Source organism: Micropterus dolomieu, linkage group LG16 (assembly GCF_021292245.1).
Source record: "Micropterus dolomieu isolate WLL.071019.BEF.003 ecotype Adirondacks linkage group LG16, ASM2129224v1, whole genome shotgun sequence".
Taxonomy (NCBI): domain Eukaryota; kingdom Metazoa; phylum Chordata; class Actinopteri; order Centrarchiformes; family Centrarchidae; genus Micropterus; species Micropterus dolomieu.
This window is the reverse complement of record NC_060165.1, coordinates 13,423,919-13,441,096: the sequence shown is the minus strand read 5'-3', so window position 1 is coordinate 13,441,096 and position 17,178 is coordinate 13,423,919. Positions and strand designations below refer to the sequence as shown.

Sequence of the window (17,178 nt, the reverse complement as noted above, 5' to 3'; positions counted from 1 at the left end):
CACACACAAACTCACACACACATTGTAATGTAGTTTAGTGAGTGTCTATCTATCTTTGTGCCAGAGTTTTCACCATCTGGTTGTATATGTCTTCTTTACTCCAACACTACACTAACCTTCGGTCCCTGACGTATATTGTTAATTTGTATATGTATCTCTGTGTGAGAAGAACACACTGTAGTATATCTTGGTGTAGAATGAAATCATTCACATGTATAATATGAATAATAAATCACTTACAACATGCATAAACATATAAATACACACTAATAACATGTAAATACACATGCAGGGCAATCAGTCGCACCCAACCGATACACACTAATCCAGAGACTGAAAATACACAAACAGACCTACACACAGATACACGCATCTGCCCTGCAGGGCCCCAACTTGCCTTTTTCCCACTGATAAATCATCTGCAGCGACCTTCACACATACACACACACACCCTCGTAAAACACACACACAGACATATTTTCTTTGCGATATACATGAAATATGCACATGCTCGTTTTCTTCCCAGCCTCGTGTGTGCTTGTGGGCATGTGTGTTGTCATGTATTTGTGCAGTTTGGAGTATGCAGGTGTGTGTGTGTGTGTGTCTGTGTGTCTGTGTGTACGTATATGCGTCGCAGCCAGCTGCAGGAATGTGCTGACACTGTGTGTGTGTGTGTGTAACAGCGGGGTGTCAGATCTGAAATCCCAATCTGGATGAATTAACGGCTATTTTACTCTCTGCTGTTCTGTTTTACTGACATTTAGCACACACCACTGCCTCAATCTCTCAAGTCTTTTGCTCTTCTCCTAGCTCATAACATGGTACAGGTATGTTTGGACAATTTTGAGCAGTAATTTTTGTCATTTGGCTTGTAGGTTTAGGTTGTAGTCAATTTCATTCACAATACTTACCTCGAAAAGGTTTTTCAGTCTGAAAACTATCTATCCTTAGACCTGTGATTTGGATAAAGAAAAAAAAATTTTTTTACATCTACAATTTAAACACATCTTGTCATTACAGTGACACCCACACTGCAGCTAAACATCTTAAACAGTTGGAATCTCACATGGTTTATTGTGAAAATGGCATCTTCTTCAATCTTTTCTCTCCAGTGAGTTTGCAGCAGCTTGGCTCAAACAGCAGTTTTTAACCTTGTCCTTTCAAGAAGATCCCTCAGAAATAAAGAAAAATGTCCTCACTCACAGTACCTTTTGGAACGTGAAAAGCACGTTTCTTCTCACGTGGCGTATGGTAAATATTGCAGCCACTGGTGATTTGAATATGAGACTTGCTCAAACAGGCCAAAAACAAGCAATGGTTGTGATTGAGATTATTTCATATATGACTGTCAAAACAGTAAGTGTGACAGTTGTGTGCAAAAATATTGAAGATATTTTAAGAGGTGGTTGAACTTGTGTTAATCATTTCTATCACAAGATCACAGATTCCTGGAAGGACCACTGTACAGTAGACAAACAGTTACAATAGTTCTGCATTGATATCATGTGAAGAAGCAAATTATAATTTATGCGCTTCAGTTGGAAAGCATTCTTAATGTGTTCCACTCAGAACAACCACATCCAAAACCATTTGCGTAAATTTATTTAAAATAAGGTTTAACAAATATTTCTCGATTTCGAACTAGCCAAATTCAATTAGTGTATCACTACAGTCTGGAAGAAGAGAGGAAACAAAAAAGTAGACGACAGAGGAGGTTAGAGGAGAGAAGGTGGACAGGAGAGGAGAAGACACAAAACAAGATGAGGAAAAGAGTGAAGAGTGGACAAAACAAGGAGAAGAAAAGCCAGTAAAGAGGTCAGGGCAATGGTTATAAATCTCTTTTTGGAGGAGGGGAGTGCATTAGGAGGATAATAAAATGAAAGAACAGAGGCAGAAATGTTCTTATGGCAGAGAGAAGAAAGGGAGGGAACGCAAAGAGGAGAAAGACAGCTGTCCAACAACAACTTAGTTGAGCCAACAAAACTGTGTGATATCCCGAAGAAATTATATATTATATTCCCTCCAGCTCTGTCTCCCTCTCTCTTCCGTTCATCCATCAATCTTTCAGTCTATAGTATATATTGAATATATAACAACTCACATCATGTCCTCCTCCCCTGTATTCATGCAATGTCCCTTTTCACCTAATGCACAAAATTGTCAGCTAACTTATTGGTCATTATTTTTCACCAAACAAGAATTATGCTTATAACTGTTGCATGAGCATTAAATTCATCTGTTACAGCAAATGCTCTGAAACATAAAACAGCAAGACACTGATTTCTGTTTATTTGTGAGGTTGTTATGGCGATTGTAACATTAATGATGCTTGAAAAGGCCATTTATTACAAAAGAAAACACTGAATCGACACAATGAAAAGCCCCTGCTGTAGAGAAACGAGGGCTGCGATGCACTTGACAATTTTTTTTGGCAATGCAAATGGGTCAAGGCTTCCAGCAGCGGGCAACAAAGTGAGTCATATTACTTTTGTTTGCTTTAGTAGGGAAATAAAACATGATACTTTAGCTGTGTTCTCTGTGTGGGGGAGGCTGCTTTAGGCTGTCAGTTGATGGGTAGTGATTCACTGAAATGTTTTGGGTAAAACGGCAGACAATGCCAAAATCTATTCAGATTTGCTGGAATTGAATCTTTCATATGCCCAGAAGAATATAAAAATCTTACTTTTAGTGGATTCAGCATTTAGAATTAGGATAATTTGATTATGTTTACACACAAACATTGCATTTTGCACTACATGCACAATTACGTACTATGAAGAAAGTCTGCAGAAACACCCAAGTTGCTGCACTGTCGTCAGCCTCCTGCAGTGAGAGCCTTGGCTGATGCCTCAAGGTGAACACTATAAATTCAATTTATTTCTCCTTTGCTCCTCTGTTCTTTGTTTTATCTCCCACCCTGCCTCCCTCTAACCCTCAAACCTCTCCCTTCCCCTCTTCCGACATCCCTCCCTTCATTCCTACCGTCCCTCCTTTCACCCTTTTTCATCTCTTATTCCTTGCATCCTTCTTGCCCTCCTTTCCACCTCCCCTCTTTCCATCCATCTCTCTATTCTGAGCCTACATCTGTCTGGAAACGTCATTATCGCCCGATTTCTTTTCTGGCAGGCTGTATTCTCACTATCTGTCTGCCTGTGTCTTCACTGTTGTCACTACACACTGAAACGAATCAAGGATGTGTGTGTGTGTGTGTGTGCGTGTGTTTTTGCGTCCCTCTGTGTGCATGTATTCAAAGATCCTCTTTTCAATGGAACGACAGCTCTGCTCCTCACAGCCGGAAAGCCACCACTAACAATATGACTGCGTGTGTAAAGACGTACACAAACACACCCACATGGCAGCTATCCCATCAGTAACATTAGAAGTACATGTTGCCTTCAGAAATAAAACGCACACGCGTACACACACAGTCTCTCACTCACAAAACCAGATGAGACATCATGACTGCTTAGAAGCTTTCACTCCCAAAGGAATGCTTGGAGATGTAAACACACACACACACACACACACAGACACACATGCATGAAAATACATCCTCCCACACAAATGAATGTACACATGCTTATGGCAGCACACCAAAAAGGTGTGCTGCCATAAGGCAGAGACAAGCGCTTTGATCCCTCTCCGACAGCAATGAGATTAATCCACAGTGTGCCAAAGCAAGTCTGTGTGTGTGTGTGTATTTGTTGTGTTTTGAGAGCTTAGTATGACAAAAAAGGGGCATGCCGTTTTGACACATAGTCTTACAAGCTCAAATCAGGGCACCTTGCTCTTCGTCTCCCTCTTTTCACTCCATTTTTCTTGTACTCTCTATACTTGACTTTCTTGCCCTCTTCTTTCTGACTCTGGCTGTCTTGCTCTTTCCTCTTTGATTTCTCATTCTCCCTTGTGAGAGACTGAGGGAGAGATTGAATCGGGAGAATATAAGCAATAAAAGATGTGCTTTAGTTAGAAGTTGTATTCAAATAATAGGGTTTTCTTAAAGCCTCTGAAGCCTTGCAAAGCAGTGATCTTCAGCTGAATATACAGCAGAGAAAAAGAGAAGGCCTTGTTTTTGTAGTACCAACTGTTCTATATTGTAATTTTATGTGTAATCTGTACATGTGTTGAAGAGCTCTCATACCATTTGCACTGAATTAAGGTGAATAAGAAGAGGACAAAGAATGGGATTTATAAAAAGTAGAGGGAACCGAGAACAACAGCAGAATATTTAGAAAGATGGAAGAAAACCAAGCACATCAGAACAAAAAGAATCAAGTGGAGAGAAAGGACAGATAAAGGAAAAAAGGATGCGGCAAAACCTAAACTCGCCTGTTTTCCTCGGCTTATTACAGGTTGTGCATGCCAGGCCATCAAACAGATCATTAAACAGCAATTAAAGAGGGAGAGGGAGCAATGAAGGGGAAAACATATCAAAAAGTAGAAAACAAAACCTGCGTTTTTTTTCAAAGCCTCTGATTGTAGGTTACGTGTGCCAAACGATTACATTTCTATTCTGGAAATAATAAAACTGCAGTAGATAGACAAGGGCCAACAGGACAAACTAGTGACAGACTTGATATTGGCTTGTTGAATATACTATGAAAATAAGAGAAACTGTGCAAGAAAGACATGAGAAGGAGCGAACAATAGACAGAATTATACACTGACGACTCCGACGTCAACAGTATATTCGCGGTTATAAATTACTGCACCACTACAATGTAAAGTTGCCATTTCCGTTTTAAGACTTTATCCTCCTTAATGGGAAAGTTGGCTCACAGTGAGACATTCAATTCAGTGGAAACACAGAGTGAAGAAAGAAACTTAACACATAAACGTACACCATGAATTCAAATAAATAGTGGATTATGTTTCAGCTAAACTCTGATAGTGAAGTTAATCATCAGGCTTTTATTTTGCTCTTAAAATGGCAGTTAGCTGTAAAAGATAATGAAAATCACTGTCTTTATTGATTATTTCCCCCTGTGAAGTATTGAATTGCAGTAAGACAGAATCAGCAAAGCAGTTGTTGCTTCTGTATGTGGTTACATTCAATGATAGAGACACTTGAGGGACAGTACTAAATTTTTTAGTAAGTGTTAACACTGCCTTGTTGATCATTAACTATTGGTTTCCATTTATTTGTGTATAACGTGAAAATAACAATTTGTCCAAACTATTCTCAAAGGCTTTCATGGTGTTGACTTTGGCTGCAGATCAGCGATGCAATTGGCACTTTGTTACATACATACAAACATACTGGGACGTTTGCTTGAGTTTACTGTGTCTGAAGAATTTGCTTCCAAGTCACCCACTTAAAGCCTAGTTCACCCTACACAATTTTAAGCCCGATTTCAGGCTGTGATCAGGGGTAAATCAGCGATTGATTGGCAGTCACCAGTCATTATGTGTGAACTACTCAACGACGCATCAAAACTTCTCCCTGACTCATTGCTGACACATCGCAGATGCCAGTCAGATATCTAGCATGTCAAAAATCTGGAGGACTCAACATCCACATCTAGCCAATGAGAGCAGGCAGCTACTTTTTCACCGCGAAACACTTTTTACTCCCCTCCAGCCCTCTTTGTAGCTCAGTCAATCCCTGCTACCTGCGTGTGCTAATCCATTCTTTCACCCATATTCTTTGTCTTTGTAATTGCTATCTTTATAATAACAAACAACAGCTGTTTCATGTGTAGGTATGCGTCATTTCCCGTTTCACATTTCGTGTGTGTTTTCTGTTGTAATCTAGTGTAGTGTGTGACCCCCTGTCACCGATCAGTCACGTAGTGTGAAAGCCACAAAGACTTCAAGACTCTCGTTACAAGAAGGCAAGTTGTGTAGTGTGAACACCACGGCGATCTGCCTACGCTGAAAGTCATGTAGTCTGCAAGAGCCATAATATGCATGCGTATCTGAGCAGTCTGACCAACACGCTACTGTAGAGTAGAGCGGCACCACAGGGAGCATCCATGGTGACAGTGGATCAACAGAAACGCATTTGTCACTCTCACATTGTTAAATAAAGCAAAAAATGTTTTTAATAATCGTCTTTCATGGACATTTGGGAGTCACAGGTGTCCATTACTGTTACAAGAGTGAGTTTGTGCTGACAGATTGTTAGCAGATGTCTTGGTCTCTGTAGCTTAGCGTACAAATGGATTTACTGTGAAGAACCGCAGTGAAGACAAAGCTGCGTCTTCAGTCACACTTCCCAGACTGGTGTGTGTGTGTGTGTGTGTGTGTGTGTGTGTGTGTGTGTGTGTGTGTGTGGTCCCATGGAAAGAGCATACTCCCGCAGACCATGGGTAATGCATTTTTACACCTTTCTTATTAGTCACAGTGTGTGTTTTTAAATATGTGTGTGTGTGTGTGTGTGTATGTGTCTGAGAGGAAGAGAGAGGTGAGGGAGTGAGAGGAGAGAGTGTTTTTCTAAGAGAAAAACGGGAGTGAGAAAAAGGGGAAATGTGTCAAGAACAGATCCTCATTCTGTCATGCTGTAGTCCCACCTGCCCTCCGCTTTCTCTCTCTCCCTCTCCCTCTTACTGCCTTTGTCTCTCTGCCTCCCCTTCCCTCTGCTCTCTCTAACCATCTCCCTCTCTCCCCCTTCACGTCTCTTTGATTTGTTTTCCCTCCAAATCCTCCAGTTATTTTATTCCCTTCCCTGTCAATGCTGTTTCTTTCTGTGTGTGTGTGTGTTTGTGAATGTGTGTGTAAGCCTTCTCGCTGTCTTTCTTTAAGCCTCTCTGATGTACAACAGCTCCTTAAGGGGAGCTTTTCTCTCCCTCTCAAACACACACTTATCCTATGCACCAGCTTTAACCTATTTTCTTAACACTCTCTTTCTGGCTCTCTCACTTTTTCCAATTCTCTCTGATGGTCTCTTGTCCCGTCTTCCCTCTCCATATTAAATCATTCATATCCAGTGTCTCTGACCCACTTCCACTATAGTTTAAGACACACACACAGACACACACAATCACGCACACACACACAGCTTTCAAAAAGAAGCCAAAATCCTGCTGTTCTCAGTGTGTACATTATCCAGCGGGCTACTTTAATCCAAGCAGTGTCAGTCAAAGATAAAACAAAGTTTCTACCAAATCAGGACCTGGCTGCTGTACTGACAGTTTGCTAATCACTTAGCCATTTCTCTTTTCAGTTTCTTACAATCTTACTAAACAAGTAAACTCTCCAGATCAGTAAACACATTTTTTTTGTTGAAAAAAAACCTAGAGGGCATCGTTAACTGTAATTCCCGATAATCATTTTATCATTATTCTGCTCTTTCAACGTACCATTATCCCTTTGATGTGTTTGGCTCCGGCTTAATGTAGCCCTCCGGAACAATTTCAAAGTTTTGAATGCACATAAAAACTGCGGTAGGTGTCGATAATTTTCCCTAATAATGTCTGTCTAGTGTCTAATCTAGTGAAGTGAAACTTTGCATTGGCGCTTTTGCAGTAGAGAGCTGCAGTAAAGGGTTTACTATAAACCAAGGCTTTATTGGCTGTCTTTGCTTTGATGCTGCACACATGGCAGGCCAGCACTAACAAATGTTTCATGAAATGTGCTCTGATGTGTGCGTTCATGGCCCTGTGTTTTCTCTTGGTGGGCTATAAACCAGTAGGTGTGTGTCTGTTTACGTGTTGGTGTGTGCGTGATGCTGCTAGAGGCAGTAGCAAAGCCTAACTAAGGTACTATCAACTCCATGTCAGATATATGTTGGTATATATTTAATGTGTGTGTGTGTGTGTGTGTGTGTGTGTGTGTGTGTGTGTGTGTGCGTGTTCGCCTCCAGGCAGCATTAGCTACCACTGAGAGCCAGCTGTGCCCTCCTGTACTTCACTCCTCTCATCTCTCCTCCACTCTCTTCGATCTTTTTTCTTCAAGTTCACTTATTCAAAACATTCCACATAGTCTTTCTCTCCTTCCCTTCTCCTTTACGACAAACAGTGAAGGCTGTGGATGGGATTTTGCATGCATGCTACGATCATACAGTTCTACCATGAATTTGTAGAAAATATCTGCTGACTTTGCCACCCTTGTGAATTTCAAATGTCTTTAATTTCAATTCAACTTTTTGATCCAGGTATGATCCAAATTCTACTATTGGTGGAAAAAATATTTGGTTGTAATCAGCTGTAAAATCAATAGATCAATCTTAGACTCTGTGATTACCATACATATTGTGGCTTTCGTTGACACATCCTCAGTGCCTTACTTACAGGCTCATCAGGGGTTTATTGTGTTTTAAATGTCTTTTACCTTCCCCTGTGCGAGCCAGCTGAGGCTGATCTGACCTCAGCTTGTATCCAGATGACCACATCCCTAACTCCCTGCAGCTGTAGCCAAAATAAACTTGATATTAAATCAAAACAAAGAAGTGCGATGCATTGAGGCTGTTATAGTGAATCAGCTGCCTAAATCAACACATTTAACAGTCAGTAAAATCACAGTACCCCGTTAGTGCTGTCAGTTTTGCTGCTGATTTGTATGTTCTTTGATCTTCCAGGGATACATCTTGGACCTGCCTTGTCCAGATTGAATAGCGTTAGGGAGGGCAGATCCAGTCCACATGAACTGCTGCATAATTCCATAATTAAAGCTTATTTCAGTTCCTGTGCTGAAATTTGCTTTGTTTCTTTGTTTTTGTTGATTAAAATGAATATATATGAATGAAGTGAAATATGAGTATATTAAAACATGTTCAGTCTACTTTTTTTAAAGTAAACCAAAGCGCATGGGCTTCATGATTACAGTAAATATTGATTATCACATAGTTCTAAATCCCCTGTTGCCAGCCAAGTGAAACTACCGCTGATTTCACTCGCCGCAGTTTCAGTTGTTGGTCAATGAGGGTGGAGTAAGTTTTGGAAAAAACGTCCTCAAAGTCTAAGTTGCATTAAAAAGTCTTCCTCTGAGGAAAACCTCCCTCCACAGAAATGAGGCCAAGCTTGACACGCACCATGTCCTACAGAGGTTAAAGAGTAAACTCTGGCGTCCTACAAGCAGCCTCCTGTGTAACCAGAGCAGACAGTGTCACAGAAAACAATGGGGAGCTGCTTTGTTCAGTCGGAAACAGAGAGCTGAGAGAGGGGATTATTTCTAAAATAGCTCTGTGTTTGTCTTAGACAGAGACTGGCCAATGTCACACCGGACTGAATCTACTTTACACACACACGCGCCCTCTTATACGCTTCACTTTTACAAGCATGTATGCACAGGATAAAGCCTTGGATACACAAAGACAACTTGTGAACATTCACACATGTGAAAATGCAGAAGTACATCCTTGTGAGCACATACACACCTTCAGAAAGACATGCTGTCATAAACACAGGCTGTCACTTGAACACACACACACTGTAGATTGCAGTCGAGAGTGACAGCATGAAAGAGATAACACACCACACATGGAAGGCTGCTTGTGTGTGTGTGTGTGTGTGTGTGTGTGTGTATAGAAATATGTGAGTGATCTAAGAACAGGCATTAGTGTTTCTGATAAAATGAGGGGGCTTAAGTGGTTTTAGGAAGCAGAGTGCCCCCTCGTGTGTGTGTGTGTGTGTGTGTGTGTGTGTGTGTTGGGGTTGGGGTCAGGTGCCTGGTGCGTTCGTGTGTATCTGCTTACTGTCTGCCTTGTCACCACGGCGATGACATCATGGCACACGACCGCCAAATGACGGAAAGAATGCCTCCTGTCTTCTTTACAGATGGAGAGAGAGAAGAGGTGGAGAGATAGAGTGATGAAGGATGGAGGGGGGGCATGAAGAAAAAGAGATGAGAGATGAAGGGGGGGAGAAAGATGCTGATAGTAAATAGGTGAGAAGGAGCCTGTAAGGAAATGTGAAGAGAATATAAGTAAAGAATATAGTAAATGGAAATGGAAACAAAATTTAGAAATCCTGTAAAGTGTTTATATAAATATAATGTTGTTTTACTGCTCACTAAAGTAAGGTGTGTAGGAGGGTTGAGTGACAGATAGGGACTTTCAACTTTAAGGCAGAGACAGAAATTTGCACCTTGTACAATAAATGTTAGCTGCGTCATCACAGTGGTCTCATCGAAATAAATGAGCTATATCACAGCTCACAGAGAAGTGATGTGATGTGATGTGTTGTGCAAAATAACCATCGCAAAAAGACAAAAGATCTTGCCAAACTAAGCAAGTGTGAGAGGTAACCCCCTTTAACAAGCTTTATTGCTCACTTTTAGTACACCTTCTTTTATCCTCCTGTGCTCCCCACATTTCTGCAGAAAAGAAAGACTTGAAAGGAAAGACACAGATCTAAAGGCTGCATGTCCACTGGGAACCTGTCGTTCTCACCGTGCTGGCTGCATTGTCTTTGTTAGTTTCAGTGCTAAGGGCACATTACCAGTAGAGCTGAGAGCATGCTATGTTTTTAAGTGCCCTGTGACGGTAGAATTATCTAGAAGATTTGGCAAAAGAGAGCTGCACTTGAAACAGATTTTAATGATCACATTGCAACAGTAGTAGCCACAACCAGCACTTGTCATAAGCATGTGTTTAGCTGTGCAAGCTAAGAAAGCCAAGCAGTGAGTGTTTTATGTGTGTGCGTGCGTGCGTGCGTGCGTGCGTGCGTGCGTGTGTGTGTGTGTGCGTTACACGGACATGAAGAGGGGACCATTGAGAGGCCCAAAATGAGACGAACGCATCTGGAATAAATATCATTTTATCACCGGGGTTTATAAGTGCCATGTGCTGGCAGGTAACTCTCAGATATGGTATAAAACTAGACGCACTGTTAGCTTTAACAAGACTAATGTTCCATTAGCCTTCTCTGCATGTGCGTGTGTGTGTGTGTGTGTGTGTGTGTGTGTGTACCAGTGTTTATATGACAAAAGAAAGGGAAAGACTGACAGTGTTCCAGTGTCTCACAATCTGGAAGAAAGGAAATGTTCTTTCTGATATCAAAAAAAAGTCCAAGAGCTCACATTGGTTTAAAGTTAAAAAAAAATATTTAAATGGTCTACACACTTTGTAGAAAAGAATGGTTTTGTAGAAAAACATTTCTATATTCATATGAGGTATTGCAAAGGTATAATATCATATAATATAAAGGTACAGTATCTTTATCATCTCAAATTGTTAATCCATATTTACAAATTCTAAGTCTTTGACTTATATTCACAGAGCAGTCTGACAGTGATCAGACTCGCCCAGGGAATCAATCTACCAACCCCAGTCTTAACTCCCCCAGCCCGTGCTCCTGACAGGATTGCTGCAGTCCAGATGCATGATGGGACACTTGTACACTGACAGTGTGGTCAGTGTGGTTGACCAAAGAATCTCTGTGTCTTCGCACAGTCCAAACATATAATCTGTCTTCATTTAGACTCTCATCACTGCATTCCCGACTGTATCTGTATGTTTGTGTGTGTGTGTGTGTGTGTGTCTGAGAGAGAGAGAGAGAGAGAGAGAGAGAGAGAGAGGGAGAGAACAAAAAACGTATAAGAAATGTCGTATGAAATGAAGGATGTCAGCGACAGTGTGGATTTGCGAATGTTTCCGGGTAATTTTATGTTTTTGTGTGTGTGTGTATATGTTCATACATGTGTGTATTTGAAGGTGCAGTGGTGGGGTACATGAGAGCAGTTGGTGGGAAATATGCCCCAAATCTTTCCAAATGTTCTTTTCTTGAACATCACTGTTGATATATTACCTGACAGGCAGAGAGACAGACAAAGAAGAATATATTTGTTCTTTCATATGCAAGTTTGCATCTTTGTGTGTGTTTATGAGCATTTGTGATTGTGTGTGGCCAATCTAAAAGCCCTGTGGGATTGTGGAAAAACCCGTTTGGAAACGGACAGAATTCGTAGAATTCTGAGCCTTGGGTGTCCTCAGAGGCGGATCAGCCAGGTCTGTGGCTGATGACGTAAACGGGATAGATGGGATGCGGCTTGTTGCTTCCCGACCACATGGAATGCTATCTATCTGTCAGCCCGATCATGTAGGCAAGGGGAAGAGAGAGAGAGTGCTGGAAAGACTGTGAGTGAGAGGCATTTATATATGTGTGTGTACTTATGTAGTTAAATAAAGTTACTAGTAGTTAAACACAATGTGGTTAATTGCTAATTTGTGTAGCTTTGGAACCAAATACACTGTGCTATCAGTATCTTGATTGAAACCAGGAGGCCTTGTGAAGTTACAAGCTTCAAGCCACTGCTTTTCCAATACTCGTTCTGCCATGGGTGAGTATTGGAAGTGTCCATGGGTCCAACAGTCTCCGCATTAGTGATTTTTGTCACTATTAAAGAGAGATATTTGCAGTTCCCCCAGCAAAAAGAACAAAGTAATAGCTGCTCTGCATGCCTAGAAGATGGTATGGAGAGAAACACAATAGAAAGAGAAAGAGTGAACATACACTATGAAAAAACTGGAAACATCTTGATCGCATGGTTTGCATCATTCTTGACCACCAGGGAGGCCCATATTTTTCAAAAAAATTCACCAATTTTATCCTCTTAAATTAAAGTATACCCAAATTGATATGTAGTCGTGCAGATAGTTTTGGTTTCCTTTGTCCAGATTTTGAAAAATACATCTCTGGGATTTCTGTCTCCACCCCAATTCAAGGCTGACTGGAATTAATTTTGTGGTGCTCATAAAGTTGTGAAATGATATTTAGAAGGAACATCTTGTGTCCCTGTTACTCTGGATAATCCACAGGAAATTTCAGCAGAAAAAGATGATCCTGTTGAATAAATAGGAAAATAAATCCAAAACAATCTGTATGGCTGGATACCACTAGGAAATGGAAAATAAAATTGTAATTTGGGTGAACCAACTCTTTATGGTGTCTCTTTAACAGCAGTACTTGAGCAAGAAAAAGCTGAAACTGCATTCTCCAGTGTCTTATACACCACATCATTTCTGTCTTAAAAGTTGTGAAAAACAGTTCTAGGAGCAATTAATGTCATTAACGTGGCATACCACCAAATGTGGCTTTAATAAAATCAAATTGATTAAGTGGATTTCTAGTATTACTAACAAAATGTATGATTGTTCTCTGTACAGGCAAGAGGCGCTGCTGGCAGCCATAAGTGAGAAAGATGCAAACATTGCCCTGCTAGAGCTCTCCTCATCCAAGAAGAAGAAAACCCAGGACGAGGTGGCAGCTCTCAAGAGGGAGAAGGATAGTCTGGTTCATCAGCTCAAACAGCAGGTAGGATTACTGTGCACACACTTGCACACATAGTCTACTTTGATATTCAAGTGGACACCAGGACAGATTGTTGGTCAGTTATTTAAACGAGAAAAGTTGGAGAGGAAAAAGTGTTGGAAGAAAGGTGTGTGGGGGGGGGGGGGGGGGGCTTGTGGATGGGCGCTCAGGTGAGGTGGCAATGACGAGTGGAGCAAAGCAAACAAGAGAGGAAGAGAGAAACTGAGTCCAGATGTGACCACAGTCCTCCGACCACCAAGGGTAAATTTAGGATTAACCTGCCCCTCCCACACACAAACACACACAGGGTACAAATGTTCTACAAATCCCCAGTGACAACACTTTCGTATGAATTTGTGTTTATTGAAATTTTATGTCCACAGATAGACACACTAACACACATAACCTTACACGGCACTTCGCTGGTATGGATACCATTTAACAGAGCTCAAGCAAACAAATTTGTACACACATCCCAATATGTACACACTCACCCAGGCCAAAAACAAGGATATAAACATGACCAAATGCCTCTGTGGTTCCACACAGAGGTCTATTCACACACTCGGGGACACGCTCACATGCTGTAAAGGTTCTCGTGGGTCTAGTGAATAAACCAACCCCGTAGTGTATGAGCCTACTGGGAGTTTGGTGTTTTGTTCTCCCCTCTGCACGTCTCTCTCTCTGTCTTGTTTCTTCTCACTTTGTCCAAGTCTGTTTCTCTTCTTTTTAACTTGTTTCTCCAATGAGGCATTTATTTGATGCTCAAATTCACATGGTTTTCCTTGATCAACATTAATAAATAATTTAATACATAACAAGAAGGTCAAAAGTCAGAGCTACGTGGGGTGGTGATGGCGCAATGGATAAGACACATGCCTTCAGTGTGGTAGACCCACGTTCAATCCCCTGCTGACCCATCCACCAATGTGTCCCTGAGCAAGACACTTAACCCCTCGTTGCTCCAGAGGCGTGTGACCTCTGACATATGTAGCAATTGTAAGTCGCTTTGGATAAAATTGTCAGCTAAAGGAATAAATGTAATGGTAATGTACATTGCTTAACCTAAAAGCTTTTTCCTTTTGTAATGATTGTGTATGGGAAGAAAGATAATAAGAAAGAAGTGCTTCTTTCTTCAGATGGAGAAAAGGGGTCCTACACAGGTTACATATACACCAATTAATATTCATTACATTCATTCCACTTATACCATTATCATAGCTGCTTTCATTACCTGCATTATGTGAGCTTATGGGATGGTCTGTTAAACCATTGCCCCACTCGGCTGCATACATTTTTATTTCTGCATACGTGGGGCCAACAGTCACAAGACACAATAGTGGCGTATAACATATCAAAACCAAACTGAGATTGAAGAGCTTTGTATTCACTATTATCTCCCTTAATTCACAAACTGTGAAAACTAAACTGCTGTTCAAATAATAAAAATAATAATGGCGATGTCATCTTCAAAACCGCTCAGGCGGATAAAATGTAACAATTCCTCTGTTGCTAAAGATTTCCAGCTGTTGAATATTGCCAAAAATCCACTTAATGGATAGAATAAGCTCAAAAGGATTCAATAAGAAAGATGTTGCACGCGTAAGAAGGAGAGAATTCATGCATGTGTGTGTGTCAAAGGGTCTTTAAGAGAAAAGCAAAGGGGTGTTAGAGAATGGCTGTGTCAGATGAAGTCATTATAACATGCATCACTCTCCTCTCTCTTCCTCCCTCATCCCTCCGTCTCTCTCTGTGCTATTTGAAGTCATTTATGACACCTCAGGGTCTCGAAGGTGGTTACTGACAACACAGAGACTCTACTGTCTTCTGCTGTGTGTGTGTGTGTGTGTGTGTGTGTGTGTGTGCAAAGTGTGAGCGTATTTTCTCCCTTCTTGGTGTCTCTTTCTCCCTTTCTATCTCTCTCTCTTTCTGTCTCTCTCACTTTCTCTCTGTGGTTTCTCTCATAATTTTTAGTCCCCCAAAGATGGATCACAGGCGAGACTTCCTTAATATTCCCCTGTGTGTGTGTTTGCCATGGAACCATGCAGTGAGTTAAGGCTGGTAAAGTATTTTTAGCTCGCTCCTTCAAAGTCACATACACACTGATAACCTTCCAGACAGACGGACAGAGACAGAACTCCGGTATGAAGTTATAAGTGAGTGTAAATCAGCGATGAGGTATATGCTTTGGTGAGCTGTAGACTGCCAAATATGGCAGGTGTGAACAGAAAGCAGTATTTAGAAAATGCGGTTCACTTGTATCTTTGTGATGGACAATCCATGGCGCCATTTTTTAAAGTTGTTCTGAAGTGTTTTTTGACGGCTATCACTCATCGGTCAATCTGTGGTCAGGGGACTGAATGGACGTTTTGCTTGAGATTAAATGCCACGAACATCTCACATCTGGTCTGAAATTGGGTTCATAGCAACACCGCAACCTATGCTGCACAGCTCCGGAGCATGTTCAGAGGATCAGATCAAAGTTTATAACTAGCCCAAGACCATATAATTAGAGAAAAAGACACATTTCAGTGTATCTGTACATTATTGTGTTAGTTACTGTGCACCAATGACAGGGAAAAGATAACCACATGTGGTTAGGACAGACTGATAAATGGATGGATACAAGAGAGAATAATCTTTGTATATGCAGTACTAAACCTACATACATAAAAACACACCTGTGTGTGTGTTAAATAATATATGTGTATCCCTGAAAGGGTTTCCTGTGTTTTGCCCTTTGACCCCCAGCTGCAGTGTAGGCAGGAGGCTGTAGATCAAGGTGACCTCAGCTCTCTTCACTCTTCTTCACCTCCTACCTTTCTCACAGTCTCCTTCGTCTTCTTCGTTTTTATTCTCATTTTTATTTTCTCTAGCGGTATAATGGAGAGAGAGAGAGAGAGAGAGAGAGTTAGAGAGAAGATGTGGTGAAGAGTGTGTGAAAGCAAAGAGAAGAGGGAGTGATTGTAATGTTTTATGAAATGGAACAAGAGAAAAAAGAGGGAGAAGGTGAGGAATATACCACCATCTGTCCCTGCAAAAGACACATGTGGTTAACATTTACAGGTGGTGTATGTGTGACCGTGGACTTGGCCATTGTTCTGCACCTGTGTGGCTAAGACTCAGCTCTATTATGGCCATTTTTAACACTTTGGCTCTTCATATCCATGGCTTTGGATAGGTTCATCTTGGTTAGGTATTTTTTTACCTTAGCCAAAAAAGTCTTAAATGATAATACAGAAACACAAAAAAAGGGGTTTTTCTCTCTCTCTGCTCTAAAACATAACCAGACTTTGTTTTGGACACAACACCTTCGGCCACTTTAAACCTCTAAAACTTTGAAGCCTGTGAACACTTGCGTTTAATTTAAAAGTAGCTGCAATTGTAAAGGAATATTTCTGGTATTCAAGGTGTAGATCTCAATCAAAGGGGTAGAGTAGTCCCTTTAATTCATCAGTGAGCCTGTTAGTTACAGATTTTACTGTATGTATGTGCATGGAAGCCTATAAACTTCTAAAAAATACCACAATTATTGTAGTATTTCTATTTTTGGAGTCATGGGGATTTTCTTCATGTGTGTCTCCTCTCCTGTTACTGTCAAAAATGAAAAACTAATCAAATTTATTACTCCATAGAGACTTATCAGAATGAAATAATTCCCCTCAGTGCTCCATGGAGACACTATACATTGTCATTTGTAATTTTCCACTTACCAACAACTTTCTCTTCTTGACAGAGAAACGAGGAGGGGGGAAACTTAATTTTTTATCATGATGAAATAGTTCTTGTCCAATCATGACTCAGCACTTTTCATTATTGATAATTGCTCAGATATCAACAAAGGTTCTCCTTTCACCACTGGAGAGAAAGACGAAACAGTAATCTAATCTAATATTCCCCAGGGCCTTATCACAATGAAATTATTTTCTTCTAAGCATGACTCAGCAGTCCCCCCCCCCCCCCCCCCCCCCCCCCCCCCCCCCCCCTT

The 17,178-nt window shown here is 41.0% G+C and overlaps 1 protein-coding gene across 3 annotated transcripts in view; it reads left to right on the top strand.

Annotated features, from left to right (window-relative positions):
• The window catches only part of LOC123984680 (ELKS/Rab6-interacting/CAST family member 1-like), a 150,338-nt gene that overhangs the window by 93,948 nt on the left and 39,212 nt on the right, over positions 1–17,178 (top strand). For all 3 annotated transcript variants that reach the window (XM_046071720.1, XM_046071718.1, XM_046071719.1), the window contains one exon: positions 13,046–13,193. In XM_046071720.1, coding sequence (XP_045927676.1) covers positions 13,046–13,193 — 148 coding nt within the window. The remainder of the gene's footprint in view (positions 1–13,045; positions 13,194–17,178) is intronic.